The sequence below is a fragment of the Tachysurus vachellii genome, chromosome 13, assembly GCF_030014155.1.
Source record: "Tachysurus vachellii isolate PV-2020 chromosome 13, HZAU_Pvac_v1, whole genome shotgun sequence".
Lineage (NCBI taxonomy): Eukaryota > Metazoa > Chordata > Actinopteri > Siluriformes > Bagridae > Tachysurus > Tachysurus vachellii.
In genome coordinates, this window is record NC_083472.1 from 18,193,878 (window position 1) to 18,210,003 (window position 16,126).

Sequence of the window (16,126 nt, forward strand, 5' to 3'; positions counted from 1 at the left end):
GTCTTGATGCAGTAGGAATACATTTCTGCCTTCATGGTTCCGTTTCAGTCTTTACTGCGTTTAAATGAGCAAAGGCAGTAGGGTACTATTTTAGGCCTCTGTTTACGCATCGTGTCTGTTTAAATTAGCACAAGCATATGTGTTGTTCTACTGCAGGGCCTGTTATCGCACTAGCCAGGGTCTTGGAACTGGCCTCAGACAGAGCTGTGCATGTCCCAGACCGGCACGGCTGTCACAGGACGCATGAAGAGAGACGTCTGCCTTCGCGTAGTCAAACATTTACCTGTTAATGCTTGCTCAAACATGGCCATTAAGTCAATATTGATGCTCTGTTCCCAAAATCAGCAAGACTGGAAGTAAAAAAAAAAGGTGGTTGACAGATTTCATGCAATGTTCCAGAAGTTATTTTAACCATCAGCTGTTATTTCTTTTTGCTCATTCCCTCGCTTTGCTGTTTTAATGCATTTTGGCACCACTATTTGAAGCTGTGAAGGAGCATAAGTGCTGTACAGACAGCATGAGCTGTATTTTGTGCTTAATGAGGAGAGTATGTGGGGGGAAAAGAGAGAGAGAGAGAGAGAGAGAGAGAGAGAGAGAGAGAGAGAGAGAGAGAATATATTTGAAATGGCCTTAAGGTGTTTTTTTGTCTCTCATTGTGGAAGAGTAGAAGTTGGTCTTCCATAAGATGTGTTCTAATTTGTATGTGTGTGTGTGTGTGTGTGTGTGTGTGTGTGTGTGTGTTGATTTTTTTGAGACTTTTACACTGGCAAGGCTGCGTCTCTAAAAACTAATGAGATAGAAATCTTTACAAGCTCAGTGGGAGAACTGTTAAAACCATAGTGCTCGATTGTTTTTAAGCTATAAGAGCCCTCTTCTGCCTCAGATCTCACTGCTATGATGTCATTGGAAATTGGGAGGAGTGTTCTCTCTCTCTCTCTCTCTCTCTCTCTCTCTCTCTCTATTTCTATCTCTCGATCTAAATCTTGGTCTCAGCATGCTAGAGCACCATGGTCAGTGCTGGACATTTGGTTCTTTGAAGAACCCCTAAGGGTTGCTTCTACTGCTTTTCCTCACAAATTTTGCTTCCCTATCCACACAAGCTCCCAGCCACTCAAATTGGCTGTCAGAATCAAAGAGGAGCCAGGAATTGAAGCAATCTCTCATTTCACATTTTATGTTCGAATTGCACGTATATGTCTAAGATTAGAAATGTACTCCTTTACTTAAATTTGATTACAAATATTATGCTCTTCATGCTTTCCAGAATATGCCAAATTACCTCTTTTCTCTCTGTCTGAGCTTCACATGGTGGGCTCTGTGATTCCAAAAATAGAGTACCCTTGGCTACAGTCAGCCTTGCTCAGTAGGAGGTTGTTATTTTGTTGTCGGTGGCAGTGTTTTTCAAAATATCCTTATTGTAAATGGCATGTAAATGGGGGGAATCGTTTATACTTGACGCACTGGAGTGAACCCATTTGGCTGCAAAGTGCATGGACGAAGAATCAGAAAAACACTTTAACGGGTGTTGAATCTAATGAGATTAGTGGAGAGGCTTACGCAGACATGGCACTGAGATAAACAGCGATAACACAATAATAACTCATTATTCCTCTGGTCTCTGAATCAGCACGGGTTACAGCTCAGTGGCGTCTTGTCGGTTGTGTTGGGTGATGCATGACTGTCAGTGTGGTTTTTTTTTTGTTTTTGTTTTTACAGTGCAATGAGAGAAAATGGGAGCAAACATGATGTTTGCTTGTACAGTGGCTGAAAAAGAAATGGGTTTCTCCAAGCCTTCTGTATGTAGGTCTCGCAAATCAGAGAGGGCAAACTTGTCCAAATAGAAGGAGAGAGGGATAGAAAGGAATAGAGTGAAATGAAAGCATCAAAGCCATCATGAGAAAGATGTCCTGAAGCACTATATCCTATCCCAAACACTGCACTCAGCTGAGCTGTGCCTATTGTTAGTTGTGAGGATCATTCACAGCTCAACTGGTGGAAGATATCTTTAATATAACATAAGAAATCCAGATTAAAACATACATTATCTTGGCTTTGAGTTAGAGTTGGGACTTTTCATGATTAATCATTATTCTATAGATGTGTAGCTTAGTCATAGGACAGTAACGATCTGATGTATTGTACTGTTTAAACTCACCAGCACTAATGTGATGTTTGCGATATTGTTGTTGTGGAAATTTTGCTGAGACCTGGCAAATCAGCTGCACACATTAGCTCTTGTTGGCTAGAGGGCTAATGTTTAATTAGCCATGTTTAATTTTGTTACATTCTAACGCACAGGTTTTGTTTCATCATAGAGTCTGAATGGATCATTCAAACTCTGAGTCAAATTATTGTTATTATTCTGTTTCACTTATTGTACTTTTAAAATGTCGATTGTAGAATGAATAAATTGAAAAGGCACATTATTTTTGCTTTATCAAAAATGTATTGTTTGGAAAAACCATTGTCAAGTAGCCAATGCCGCAAATTCGGTCATTAGTGATTTATGCTAGTTGTTTATTATAAGTGCATTTGAGGTTCTGAACTAAAAATGAGAAGTGCTATAAAATAATAATAAGAATAATAAGAAGAAGAAGAAGAAGAAGAAGAAGAAGAAGAAGGAAAAGGATGAATGAATGAATGAATGAATGAATGAATGAATGAATAATGCTTTATTTAAATTTTTCACACTTCAGGTCGCAAGTTACAAAAACAAAAATGACAATTTTATTAAAATGCACATAACTTTATTGACTTTATTTTATATATTTTATTTTATAATAATAATAATAATAATAATAACAACAACAACAATAATAATAATAATTATTATTGTTGTTGTTATTATTATTATTATTATGAATTTGTATTAATTAGTACCAAATAAATACACTCAGACTTAGTATAGAGAAAAATATATACTGATGCATCGTTAATCATTAGCAGTTGTAGTTTAGGTTTAGGAAAGGATGAAGGAAGTGGCAGGTTACCCAGAGTATCTTGGGGAAAAGGAGGACATTGTGTCAAAAAGAAAGATGTGAGATTGACTTGGATTGGTAAGAGTAGTGATTGAACTGGAGGCATGTTGACAGATTAGTACAGTACAGCAGTGTGGGCAGAATGGAGGTCATGTGTCTGATGAGCACTTGAGAATGTGTGCGGAGTGCCATGCCTTGATTAGCGGAAGATATTGTGCTTGTCCCGTGTGAGAGACGCATCGATCCAGCAGCCCAGATGCTGTCGATTGAATCATTCTCAGCCATCCATCCTCCACGCATGGTGAATAAAGCTTTATTTGTGCAGTTTCCCTTGATCTCTCACTCTTTCTTCTGAGCTTTTAGCTGCTGCTCCTCTTCAACCAGGTTTTAAGTTGTATAAGTGATGGAGGTCTAGCGGATTATTTACATTCACAATAACATGCAAAACTCCAAATAGATCTGAATTAGAGTTTAGAATTGAGCCCTGGGCTCAGGAGCTGAGAGTCACTAACACTACCTGCTGTGCCACCAGATGCTCAAATTTGATTTGCTGTAACTTGCTATAACTTGCTGCCTTTGGAATTCACTTATATATCTTGGGTCATCTCACTATTTACATCAAGAAAACGAATATATCTGTTCTCTGTGACATTATTCAGTCCAGGAAATGTGGATGTACATGGGAAAGACCAGGGACTGGACAGTTGTACATCTAATTAGTCTATCGTATGGCATCAGTACAAGACAGAGCAAAACAGCTGATGGTTTCCAGTCATCAGCTGTCCAGTGTGTGAGCCAGTGCCCACTGTAGACTTAGATTCTTGTTCTTGGCTGACAGAAGTAGAAGCCCACGTGGAATCTGTTATTGTATTCCGTCTGATTCAAGATTTGATGAGTTGTGGTTTCTGAGATGATTTTCTGCTCAGCACAGCTGTAAAGAATTGTTGTTTAATTTACCGTAGTCTTCCTGTCATTCTGCCTGCAGAACTGTCACTTACTGGATTGGGTTTATGTTTTTTATTTCGGTCTATGTTTGTTTGTTTTGTGTAAACTCAAGAGACTGTTGTGTGTGCAAATCCCAGGAGATCCTTAGTATCTGAAATACTGAAAGCAGCCCATCTGGCACCAACAACCATGCCAGGGTCAAAGTCACTGAGATCACACTTTTTCCTATTCTGTTGTGTGATGTGAACATTAATTGAGGCTCATAATCTGTTTCTGCATGATTTTTTGACACAAGATTAGCAGATGAATGAGCAGGTTTACAGCTGTTCCTTATAAGGGAGCCGTTAAGTGTTTCTGCTGAGATTTTTCTCATTAAAATAAGTGTAAATAAGAGCAGTAAGCAAGTTAAATGACTATTTTGTTTAATTGCAAAGATGCAGTACAGACTGGTGGGTAAAGTGTACACAGAGGTGTGTTGCTGCAGTGTAGCAACCAAGCTGATGGGATATCATGTCATATTCCATTGTTTATGATCCAGTTCACTAATGTGGTAAAACAGCATTAGGCATTATAATCCCCTAGCTCATTTCACAGGCTGAGAGGAAGACTAGTGTGTAATATTCTATTATAACTCATGGGATTGCTGTTGCTGGAGGACAGGAATGTAGGGGTGTACACTGTTTGCCCTTTATGATTGCAAAAGAATCGATTTACAGCTATTCTACAGCCTAATCTATAGGTAGGACATTTTTGGCATTCCAGAAATCATGCCTGGCCCTGGAGACAATTTGCTGCATAATAGGAGCCTCTGTGCTGCTGTCTCAGAAAAAAATGAACATAACGCTGCAGCAGGTAGCTGCCTGACTGCACCTAGCATGAGTTTTTGCCATATAAGTCGTAACTATGGAGACAGGATACTGAGTCAAAAGGTGGGAGCCAAGACAGAGATGTATTCGTTTTGGTTCGATGGTCCACATCCCCACTGCCTCCTTACGTGGCCTCTTAAACAAAAGGAAGCAAAGCAGTTGCATATGAAGGAGCCATTTTTACAATGACATCGCCATTGCCAATGCCTTGCAGTATAAAACAAGGCTACAAGGAGAATCTGGATTGCATGAGCGAGAATAGCGTGATGCTAATGGCACATTGGGCTGAACAAGAGACAGTTCCGCTGTTGGATCCCAGTCCTCCATGGCAGTCAGAGAGACCTGAGGGATTTTACATCCAAACTGGAGAGATGGCTCAGAGGAATGAGCCCAGAGTGCTGTGAGGTTAAAGTGCCATAATGAGTAGTGAGAGTGCAAATGTGCTAGTGTGTGAAGCAGCCAGTGGACACTAGAGACATGTAGACACGAGCTCCTGATGCTTCCCAGAGACGAGGGGTTTGCTGTCGACTCTGTTTTTGCTCAATTCGACCGTACGCTTTTAGAAAAAAAGGATACTTAACTGTAACTTTCCATGTCAGTGGAGTCGTAATTTCAAGGGTACGTCTTCTGTTTCTTTAATGGTTTCTTTAACGGTCTCTTTCATGCTAATGTGAATATACAGTAGATAACAATTTAAGGTACATAATTGAGTATCTTTAGTAAAAGAGTACATGAAACGGGTACACCATAAACACACTAAAGTTATAGAAGACGTTCATTTTTCACACCTTCTGAGAGTTTTGGCATCCTGTTGCTTTAAGAACAGCCGATTAATTATAAGCGTGTGTTGATAGTGCACTCTCAGTTGATGTGTAGCAGCGCACAGCCCACATGTGATGTGATGATGCACTCTGTGCAAGGTCACTGGTTTGTATCCGTTGTGAAATATCTGTCATCAGCCAATCACAGCATCTGTTATGCAGCCGGTTAACTGGTGTCTTGAGAAGAGGAGGCAAGCGGTCGAGGTCGACAAAGCCCAGGCATGCAGCAGCATTTTAGCTGGGCCAAATGAGTGATTACCTCCCAGCTTCTGTCATAATTCACTATGACCTCAATCTGCCAGCAAAGCCACTCGCTGATGGATAGGCCTGTAGGTTTATGCGCTCAGCACCCGTGTCAGACAGAGCCCAAAGGCCCCACTATCTGGTGTTTATACAATGCAAAATAACAACAATCCCAAATGTTCATTATGATGTATAATCTGAATCTTATATATTTAATAGCTGCTCTTGTGACCACAATTATTACACTGCTTTCACCTAAAAAGTATATTTTATAAGAATTTTATTGTCAAGTCATCAGTGTTATGGTATCAAAGCGTTATATTAAAAAGGCAAGATATACACTGTAAAAAACAAGTCGGATCTTTCCACAACTACAAAGTTTCATGTTAACATCCAGATATCTGAACAGACAGCTCTGGAATTGGTTTGTTAATGCACTACAGTGGCATCCTCTTGTCTTGCTCTATGGTCTAGCATACAGCACACAGCACGCTTTCAGTTTTTTCTTTTTTTTCAGTTTTGCCCAGTCAACAGGTTCTGAAAATTTCTTCTCATTTTTATTCATCAGGGGAATCTCATTACATTAAATTCCAAGTTATTATGCCAGTGAATAATGTCAAGTCTAATAGAACGCTCTGAAATACTACAGAAAAAATGAAATGGCAAACTATTATTGTACTTACTTAAACAATGTCCCTAGTTTTTTACTAGTCGATAACAAACTCTGTTCTGAAGGAACATTTTTTAATTTGTCTTTTAGTTGTTTGGTCCTGATCCAGTTTTTGGAATCTGTTTGCAGATTATAATTATAGTCAGTCTCACTGCAGTCCTCTGAGCTATCAATATCAAAAGAAAATTATAAATAACTACGTAAAGTAAATAGATTAACTTCATGGACCAGAGAAAACCATGAATGGCTCAAGAGTTGATCCAATAATAAACATTAAACAAGTATTAACTTAATCTTTTCTCTGTTTTCTGTGTACAGTATTTATAGAGCTCTTCTTCAGTTTGTCCTGTAAAGATGCTCTGTAGAAACCTATAACAGAGTTTTTTTTCTCTCAGAAGAACTTTTGAACATTCAACTATACAAAAATTCATGGAGGAGCTTTTTCTATGTTTAGTTATGGGATATTAAGCCTTGGGGTTTGTAAATCTAAAGAGCAAGTTAAGGATAATTTAGTATCGATAAAGAGCTGGGCACACAATTAAAATCACAAAATGCATTATATGCAGGGCAATTTCTCAATCAGCAAGTAATTTGTATCTGCTGTACTTTGGCGAGGTGACCCTTGCCTGGAATAATTACTTCAATCAATCAGTGAGTCACTGAGGCAGTGATGATGCTCCTCCATAGCAGGGAACAAGGATGCAGCCAACGATATTGTGAGTCGCTCTTATTGCCTCTGGCCATTTAAGTGGCCAAGGGTTGCAAGTAAGGGGTAACGTGATTTCTTTTTCTTGGAGGCAAGAAGGGGTATAGGGTTTGGCTTAGTGCAAAATACTGCTATCAAAGGCTTAACACTTATATGATGTTGCTCAGGGCTTCCAGCAGAACACAAAGAACAGAGGAACATTAGGTCAGTATATGAAGAGCAAGGGCAGGGACAGATATTGCCACTTCTTGGCCCCCAGATGACCATCTTTCATCTTGCACATACCGTGTTAATGCTTTAGAGAGCTTGACGATATCCTTGACATCTTTTCAGCTCACTCGGGTCTGGCCTCTGTCCTGCCCAGAGCTTCAGTCATGGAACTGCTCCAAGAAGCAAAGTGCACCACAACCCTCTTCACACTATTATATTCTCATAGCTTTATGCCTTCACTGAAACACACACACACACAGAGTCTCTGATCCAACCTGTATCATCCTTCAGGAGGGTTAGCAGCATTGTAAAATTCAGTATGGATTTATTTTTCCTCAACTGCTTCAGCACAGGGAATTTGGTACCAAAACAAAACTTCATTAAAAGTGTACACTGTGCAAACTGAGCGATATTTGCACTGGTCCTTTCTTTCTCCACCATTTGGCTCGTAAAACGTTATCTTGCTGCAAATGAGAAGGCCTAAGTGGTTGGCAAACATTGTCAGTGTGCACTGGGGCAGTGTGGTGCATGCAGGTCTTCAGATCAATTGTGCAATCAGGTAGGAGATTGCCCTGAGGAGGATGAGCCAGTAATCCTTTAAGAGACTAAACCGAAAAAAAAGTGCATTGCTGCAGCAAAAGTGCACCTTATATCCAAACCCAAGCTATTTTGGGCAGCAAAATGTGTGCAAGCACATATCTCTTGATCATTTCTGAGGTGTACAAAAGCTGTTGTACAGTAGTAATACAAGCACATGTGCCCATTCCCCTCTGTATTTATAGCTGCCCAATAGCAGTGCATGTGTAGGCAGACAGCTTTGGCTCCGTTTGCTGCAGAACTATTCTGGTGGAGGAGCAGTTTGTAGTACAACTAAGCAGCCAAGTAATAGAGAGACTTGACCCTCCATCAGAATTGCTATGGAAAATCATGCTGTTGTGTACCTACGCAAATACTAAAGCTAATACTACTTTGCTTTAGCAAAGGGGTGGGTGAAAATACTGTGAGCAGTCATCAGATGCTTTGTGTAGTATACACAAATTAACTCTAGCCCACTGTCCCTCCTATCTGAGAAAATCTTGGTAATGTATATGAACATAGAAAATGCTGCCTGTCCATGGGTTTTTTAAAAGTTTATTTAGTTTTGTTTTACCGTCTATGGACATGTACCAAAGGATTTGAGTTAAACTGAGAATTAAAGTGTAAAAGTTCTCTGTTTAATGGTTATTAAAGCCACTGATTTCTCAGAGTTTTATTAAAAGTTTGTTTATGTCCCCTACTGTTTTTCAGGTCTGTTTCATCGTGCTATCATCCAGAGCGGCTCGGCACTATCCAGCTGGGCTGTCAACTACCAGCCTGTGAAATATACGCGTCTGCTCGCAGAGAAGGTGGGCTGTAATGTGCTGGATACCATGGACATGGTGCACTGCCTGCGTAAAAAGAACGCCCGTGAACTAGTAGAGCAGGACATCCAACCTGCACGCTACCATGTGGCCTTTGGGCCAGTGATTGATGGTGATGTGATCCCAGATGACCCAGAGATCCTCATGGAGCAGGGCGAGTTTCTCAATTACGACATTATGCTTGGCGTGAACCAGGGTGAGGGCCTTCGCTTTGTAGAAAATGTCGTGGACTCTGAAGACGGCGTCTCAGGCAACGACTTTGACTTCTCTGTGTCTGACTTTGTAGACAGCCTATATGGCTACCCAGAGGGGAAAGACACTCTGAGGGAGACTATCAAGTTTATGTACACTGACTGGGCTGACCGAGACAATCCAGAAACACGACGCAAGACCCTTGTCGCACTCTTCACTGACCATCAATGGGTGGAACCATCGGTAGTGACAGCTGACCTGCACGCTCGCTACGGCTCACCCACCTATTTCTATGCCTTCTATCACCACTGCCAGAGTTTGATGAAACCCGCCTGGTCAGATGCGGCACATGGAGACGAAGTACCGTATGTCTTTGGAATCCCCATGATCGGTCCTACTGACCTGTTCCCCTGCAACTTCTCTAAGAATGATGTTATGCTCAGTGCCGTGGTTATGACCTACTGGACTAACTTTGCCAAGACTGGGTGAGTGATGCTGTTGAGTAAATAAATCTAAGAAAACAAATTTATACAGGGCCAAATGTTCAATTTGATGTTGCTGGATTCATAAATCATTAAGGTCAGGATCAAAAAATATGGGCAGCAATGAAAACGAGACAATGAAAATCCTTACAACATTGATCTTTGACTGTGTATGTGTGTTTGCTCTGAGTGCTCTGAGTATGAAAATATAGTCGAGATGTGTGGGAATATATACTGCAAGATAGGGACAAGGGGTGAAAAGAGAAAATTATCCGGCAACCGTATGACATTCTGGCCCATGGCATTATCGATCACCTCAGCTCTCCCTGAGTCGATCACTAGCTCCCAAACTGACTTGAATTTTTTTTCTCTCTTCATTGGCTCAGTTCTGCCCAGAGCAAAAGTATTATGGATTTGTATGAGCAGACCTTGTAATCAGGTCTAACAAAACAAATCTAATTTGATAGCCACTATTGCTAGAGAAACCATAGCAATGCCTCTGGTTGCGTAAATTTTTGCCGTTTTGCAATTCAGAATAAAATGCCATTGCCTGACATTTATAAATCATTTTTCGAATGATCAAAATGTACAAAAAGTAAACTGTGAAATAAATAAAGAGTATAAGATTTGCATTAATTAAAAAAAATTAGTGCACTGGGCTCTGAAAAGCCTCCAGACAAACATCTGTCTGGGTAAAGGCACACAGCTTAAGGGCACTTCACATTTCATATTTTAATTTCAGATTTTGGTCACAAGAGTAGCATCAGTTACAACATGTTTTTAAGGCAGTGCTTGGCACACTAAACTTGGCCAAAAAAATACGACTCCTCAAGTATTAGGGGAAAAATTGAAAATCCATGCCATTATTTCAGGTTAGGGGGTTATGTGTGGACTTTTAGAGGGAAGCAGAGCTCAGACAATGCTGAGGAATAAATATTTGAGAAGAAAATCTCAGTTCTGTGAAGAACATACAGTATAACGACCTCTAACCCATCCTGCTTGCCGACCCTGCCGACCGTATCACCCCTTGCCCAGGGGCCCAGTGGTGCAGTGTGCATTTGCCCCCAAACAGGCAAAAGATATGATACGATCAACAGATCTGTCCATGCCAGCTGTTTTATAATGAGATGACCCAGATCCTGTCATTGCTAGATGTCTGATACTGTATGTGTAATGCATTAGACCCATTATATAAACCTGTGTGAGTGCATGTCAGCAGTATGTGTCATTCCCCAATTCTAAATTCCACTTTTTGCTTGCATGCGTCTTGACTCATTGCGGTAGTAAGAAGGCATGAAAATTCCCATTTGCGGTAGATGGAGCCATATTTTCAGAAAAATCAGGATTGAAAAATGTAACAGATAGACCAACCATATGCTACTCACATATCCTAATGGATTCTTGATACGAGAACCAAACATATTCAGTTCATGTACATGATTGATAGGAAATAGGGAGTAGTCTATTTTCTCTGTACTGAATCAGCCATGCAGGGATTGTGCATTATCACCCAAGCCTTTTTTTAATTGCCCTTTTTCCAACCACACTTTTAGCTTCACGATTAAAACCTTCCAAGAACGCCACTGTTTTTATAGAGCTGGTTGTGTTACTATTATATTCCCACCCAGCTGTTTTTTGCACTATTGTACACCATCATTCCTTTCTTACTTCTTAGCCTACAGTGAAGCACTACCCATGCTGTTCTGAGCCAGCGTAAATGGGAAGAGGAATACTGTTATTCTGGATTTTCTTTCACCTATGTTTTGTTTTTGGTTTTGTTATTTTTCTATTAACCTGAGGGTTATTGACATGAATTCAGATAAAACTTGAAATGTCTGCTGATCTGGATATTGCTTATGTTCAGAAAGCATGAGAAGCTGTCCACTCATGCATCAATTAACATGAATTTCCTCATTCAGGTTACACTGTCAAAACAGCAACAGCAATGTTACTTACCCTATTCATTTACATATCATTAGCACCTTAACTTTAATCTTTCCATCATGCAGTTTCAGTCTTGTCTTTTTTTCATATTATTATTAATTTATGGCATGTAGCTTATTTGCTTATTTGAATTTGCTTAGCTGAAAATTGAATTAGCAGCACCCTCACTTAACACTGCAATATACATCTTATACCTTGTCTTATTGTGGTTTAAACCACGTCTTTCAAATGATGTAAAGCTTGACATAGAGTTAGAAAAAAAAAAATGAATAAATAAACAAGATGCTGCTGCATCTTAATGAGGCTGATTTTTGGAAGCCAGTGCTCTCAGACAAAGAGGAGACCACACTCAAACGTCAGCTGACCCCATTACACAAGGCCAACCTGTTCTTTCCCAGGATTGGAGCTAATTACATCCTTCGTCTTCTGGCTTTGTTTCAGCAGAGACCATTGCCAGTCCCATTGTGGTTTAAAAGGGCTCTGTATGGTTTGTGTAACTGCATCTCTCTCTGTTTTCAATACCCTCTTAGTTAAGCTCAGCTACTGATAGGAGAGTCGCCGCCAATATTCTAATTAGCTCAGGCTAAGCTAACAAAGTGACTCGTTACAGAGTCTGAGAATGTATTGATCTGAGAGCTATGCTGTAATCAGAATACGATGACACAATTAGAGTTTTTCCATTGAACAATATACATATTTATACACAGTATATTTACTAATCCTGAACTTATTTATGTCTCTATTTTCAACTGCATAGGGCCACTGTGAATGTGGGAGTTTGCTGGAGGTTGTGAGAAACTACCAACTGATGGAGGAATAAAACACTAGGGATGCATACAGTGATTTTCACTGATACTGAAGTGAAAATAGCACAATATTAGCTCTGTTTATGTTTATCATGAATGCATGCATGCTCATGCACTTCCTGCTGGTCTCCGTCTTTATAACACTGAATTTAAATCAAGTACATTTGTTAGCTACTTTAATTGTCTTGGATCAATGTAGATGAGCAGGCTATGATTTATTATTAAAAATTCTTTCATTGTCAAAGATCGATAGTGGCTCATTCTGTCACCTTGCTTTACCTTCATACAGTTTTTCCTTTCCCAGCCAGCAGTTGCAGTTTTGGTTAATGCTATATGCTGCTAGATTTGGAGTGATCGTGCTGAGTTCTTTGTTTAAGATTTGCTTGTTTTGTGATTTGTTTTGTGCACAAGACAAGATTTGTTTTGTGCACAAAGATGCTGTAGTAGCTCATCTTAATATTTTTGCAGATGCAAAGTTTCCAGTCTTCTTTGATTTGATTGCTGTCATTAATTATGAATATTTCCAGTTTACTGCCATATGTACACTAATGTACATTAGGCTTATGTCACATAGTATCACGTGATATCAGAGCACAAATTCAACCAAAACGTGTTATAAGACCTATACCATTTAGCAGTATCATTATCTATGCATCAATATTAAATGCTAAAATACTGCTCTACAATTCACAAACTGGCTTTTACTGAAATGTAATAAAGGCATATACATTAGTTTATGTTAAATATATACAGGATGATTGTCATACTGATTCTACTGATAATTAAAGGCATGTCCTTTAGAAAATGTAAACATAAATAAAGCCACTAGTATTTTCATATAAGTATAAATAGAACATTTGAGGTTTAAACCATTTGAGGTTTGTCAAGTACCTGTAAAATATAAGATAAACATTTTCTAGGGTTAAATCATTTATGTCATCTTGTTCGGTCTACAATGCACTAGTCAGGGTATCTAATATCATCACTTTATACTCCATATACTGTAAGTAAGTAAACGGCACAGAGAAAAACACTTTGAAATGGAAAATGATGGAGTTGACATGGATCCTGGGCAGGAAGTGTAAACTTACATCAGCAAGAAGAAAGCATTACTGTGGGTAAACAAATGATGTTGCCTCCTAAAGCTGCTTGAAAAGGGACATTTGGAAAGAGAGCCGGAAATTGATACACTGAAGATTGCTGTGCCATTCTTTCTGTTAGAGAAGCCATTCCAGTAAGAGGACAATTATCAGGACAATTTAGTGATGATTGCTGCTGAGCAATCACTGGTTTGTACTGTTTCTACCTCCACCTGTACCTTCCTGTTTGGTACGAATCATATGTCAGCAGGGGCAGAATGGCTGTAGTCATAGTGTAGCAATTGGCAATGGGATAAAAACAATAATAACAAAATGTACAATAACAGACATTTTACCGTTGCACTGTCTAGTGGAAATAATGAGACTGGCTGATGTGTAGACAGATCTGATAATACAAAGTAAATGTATTTAACCTAATCTGATCCATCATCAGGCACAATAATTATGACTGGAAAATATCTAATGACCTCTGTCAGCCTTGTATGGGCCTGTGGTCCATGGTCCTTTAATATCAGAGGTGCAAGTAGCTCACAAAGGGATAGACTCCAAAAAATGTCTGGTGAGAGAACATTTTTGGAAGACACAACGAGAAGCTGATGCTGCTGGATAAGTCTCTTTTGGAGTTTCATATGCTACAAATATAATATTGTATTGTTGTCACTCCCACATTGTCAGGCTTATTTCACTGACACATTGAGTCATTTAGACATTCTGAGATTTTTTTTATTTTATTTTTCCATTAGAATTGGACAAATATGGCTTCATCTACTGGAAAGCTTTCAAGGTTGCTGTTCAGTCGCACAAACATATTGTGTTGTGTTATGTGTTCAGGCCTTGTGATAATAGAGATTCAGTTCACTTCTGTTACCTTGAAATGAAAAGGCAGCACTCTCTGCACTTGCAATTTCCTGTAACACTAAAGATCCAAATTAGCATTATTCATTTACATTTACATTACAAGGACACCATTATCCAGAGCGACTTACATTTATCTCATTTATATAACAGCAGTTATGGAATAAGGACCTTGCTCAAGGGCCCAGCAGTGGCAGCTTGGCAGTGCTGGGATCTGAACTCATGACCTTCTGATCAGTAGTAACCACAGATCTAATTCTGTCCCTGTATTCATGAACAAATTAGCAGCATAGATGGAGATAACCTCTTTCTTTACTGTAGTACAGAACAGTGATACAGGTGTTTACTCTTTACATCTGACTTAGGTATTCACAGTGACAAGGACAATCCTAGATCTTTCATGCATGTCTTTTCAGATTTGGTGGTCCTTGGGGACAAGGTCATTGATGTGCTATGAAGTAAGGAAGGTTGAATTGAAAAAGCCACAATTAAATTAATTGTTTTTGACTCTCAAGCACATCTCATATTCATTTCTATTATTTGTCTTGTGATGGTACACACACTGAGAGGGGAGTTTTTTCTTTATTCATTAGTTGCACTGATTTCTATGATACTCTGCTTATTGGAATCCTACAGTCAGAGTAGATCAGACTCACACTTCAATATGTCTCAACTCTGCTTGTAGTCAGGAATTTGCATGGGTTGCCCTGCCACCGGGGCATATCTGACCAAGTCTCCTGCGATCACTAAGTATGAATAACAATAAAGTCTTGAGGAAATCACTGATGCCAATCATTTACTGAATTTACTCCATATGAGATGGCAGACATAATTACATTACATTATTGTGTTTAGTGAGGAGGACACATACTTACAGTACACATACACACAGCAGTTCAAAAGCTTGTGTAGGGGTTGTGTGTGTCTCTTTTATTGAATATGGTTCAAATAATTAGGCAGTACTAGGTATAAGGTGGTAAAAAAGAAAAGAAAAAGAAAGTTGGGATTGATTAAATACAATGTAAAGAGGTGTGCTTATTCAAATTAGTTTCTATTTCTCACTTTAAGAACCTACTGCTTAGACCCCACACATCTCACACCAAAATATTCATCAGGATCCACAATGTCCTAAGTTTACCGCTAAATAAATTTTATCCTATTAGTTCTCTAAATGGCACATTTATTTTATGCTTTTTAGTCTTATATTTTATTTCAGTTGGCCCCAGTAGAGATGTGTGCACATCTTGATAATAACACCTCACCGTTATCTCCTAGCACCTTTACAGTGGTTCGTTCAGGGTTTCTTGGCAGTTTCAGTCATCCAAAGCCTGATGCCACCTGGCACTCTGTATGACACTTCCTTGATGGTGGATGAGTTGATCACTGACTGAGAAATGGAACATCTGACCCACTTGTATTTGGGACAGTCTTCTCAGCCCCAGCTCTCTGCAAAGAGATCTGTGCAGGTCTCATCCCAACACTCAGCTGTGGCACCCTGAGAAAGTGAGGGCAGACAAACAGGAGATAGGAGGGTGGGAGCTCAGAGGATAAGATGATGGACTACTGCTCAGAAGTCAAGTCACATAACCAGCAAGTTGCCTCAGTCGGGGCCTTGAGCAAGAATCCTCAACTACTTTTGGGTTAGTATGTTTGCTAAATGCTATATATGCAAATGATTAAGACTGGGTGTCATGCAAACACCATCAACTCTTCCTGGCATCGACTGGCGAGTCCTGCATTGGGCTTCTTGTTCCATGAAGTGGAGGTGATGGTGCTTGTGTTCCCTAAGCTCATGAATTTACATACATAGTTCTCTGAAGTTCTCTAAAGGAGTTGAGATTCTTAACAAGGCCAAAGGTCTTTTGTTTTTTCTTCCACAATCATCTCCCAAATACACCAACTTTGTCC

The 16,126-nt window shown here is 39.5% G+C and overlaps 1 protein-coding gene across 4 annotated transcripts in view; it reads left to right on the top strand.

Annotated features, from left to right (window-relative positions):
* Positions 1-16,126, top strand: part of nlgn3a (neuroligin 3a) — a 151,715-nt gene that overhangs the window by 123,493 nt on the left and 12,096 nt on the right. For all 4 annotated transcript variants that reach the window (XM_060885384.1, XM_060885380.1, XM_060885381.1 and 1 more), the window contains one exon: positions 8,727-9,516. In XM_060885384.1, coding sequence (XP_060741367.1) covers positions 8,727-9,516 — 790 coding nt within the window. The remainder of the gene's footprint in view (positions 1-8,726; positions 9,517-16,126) is intronic.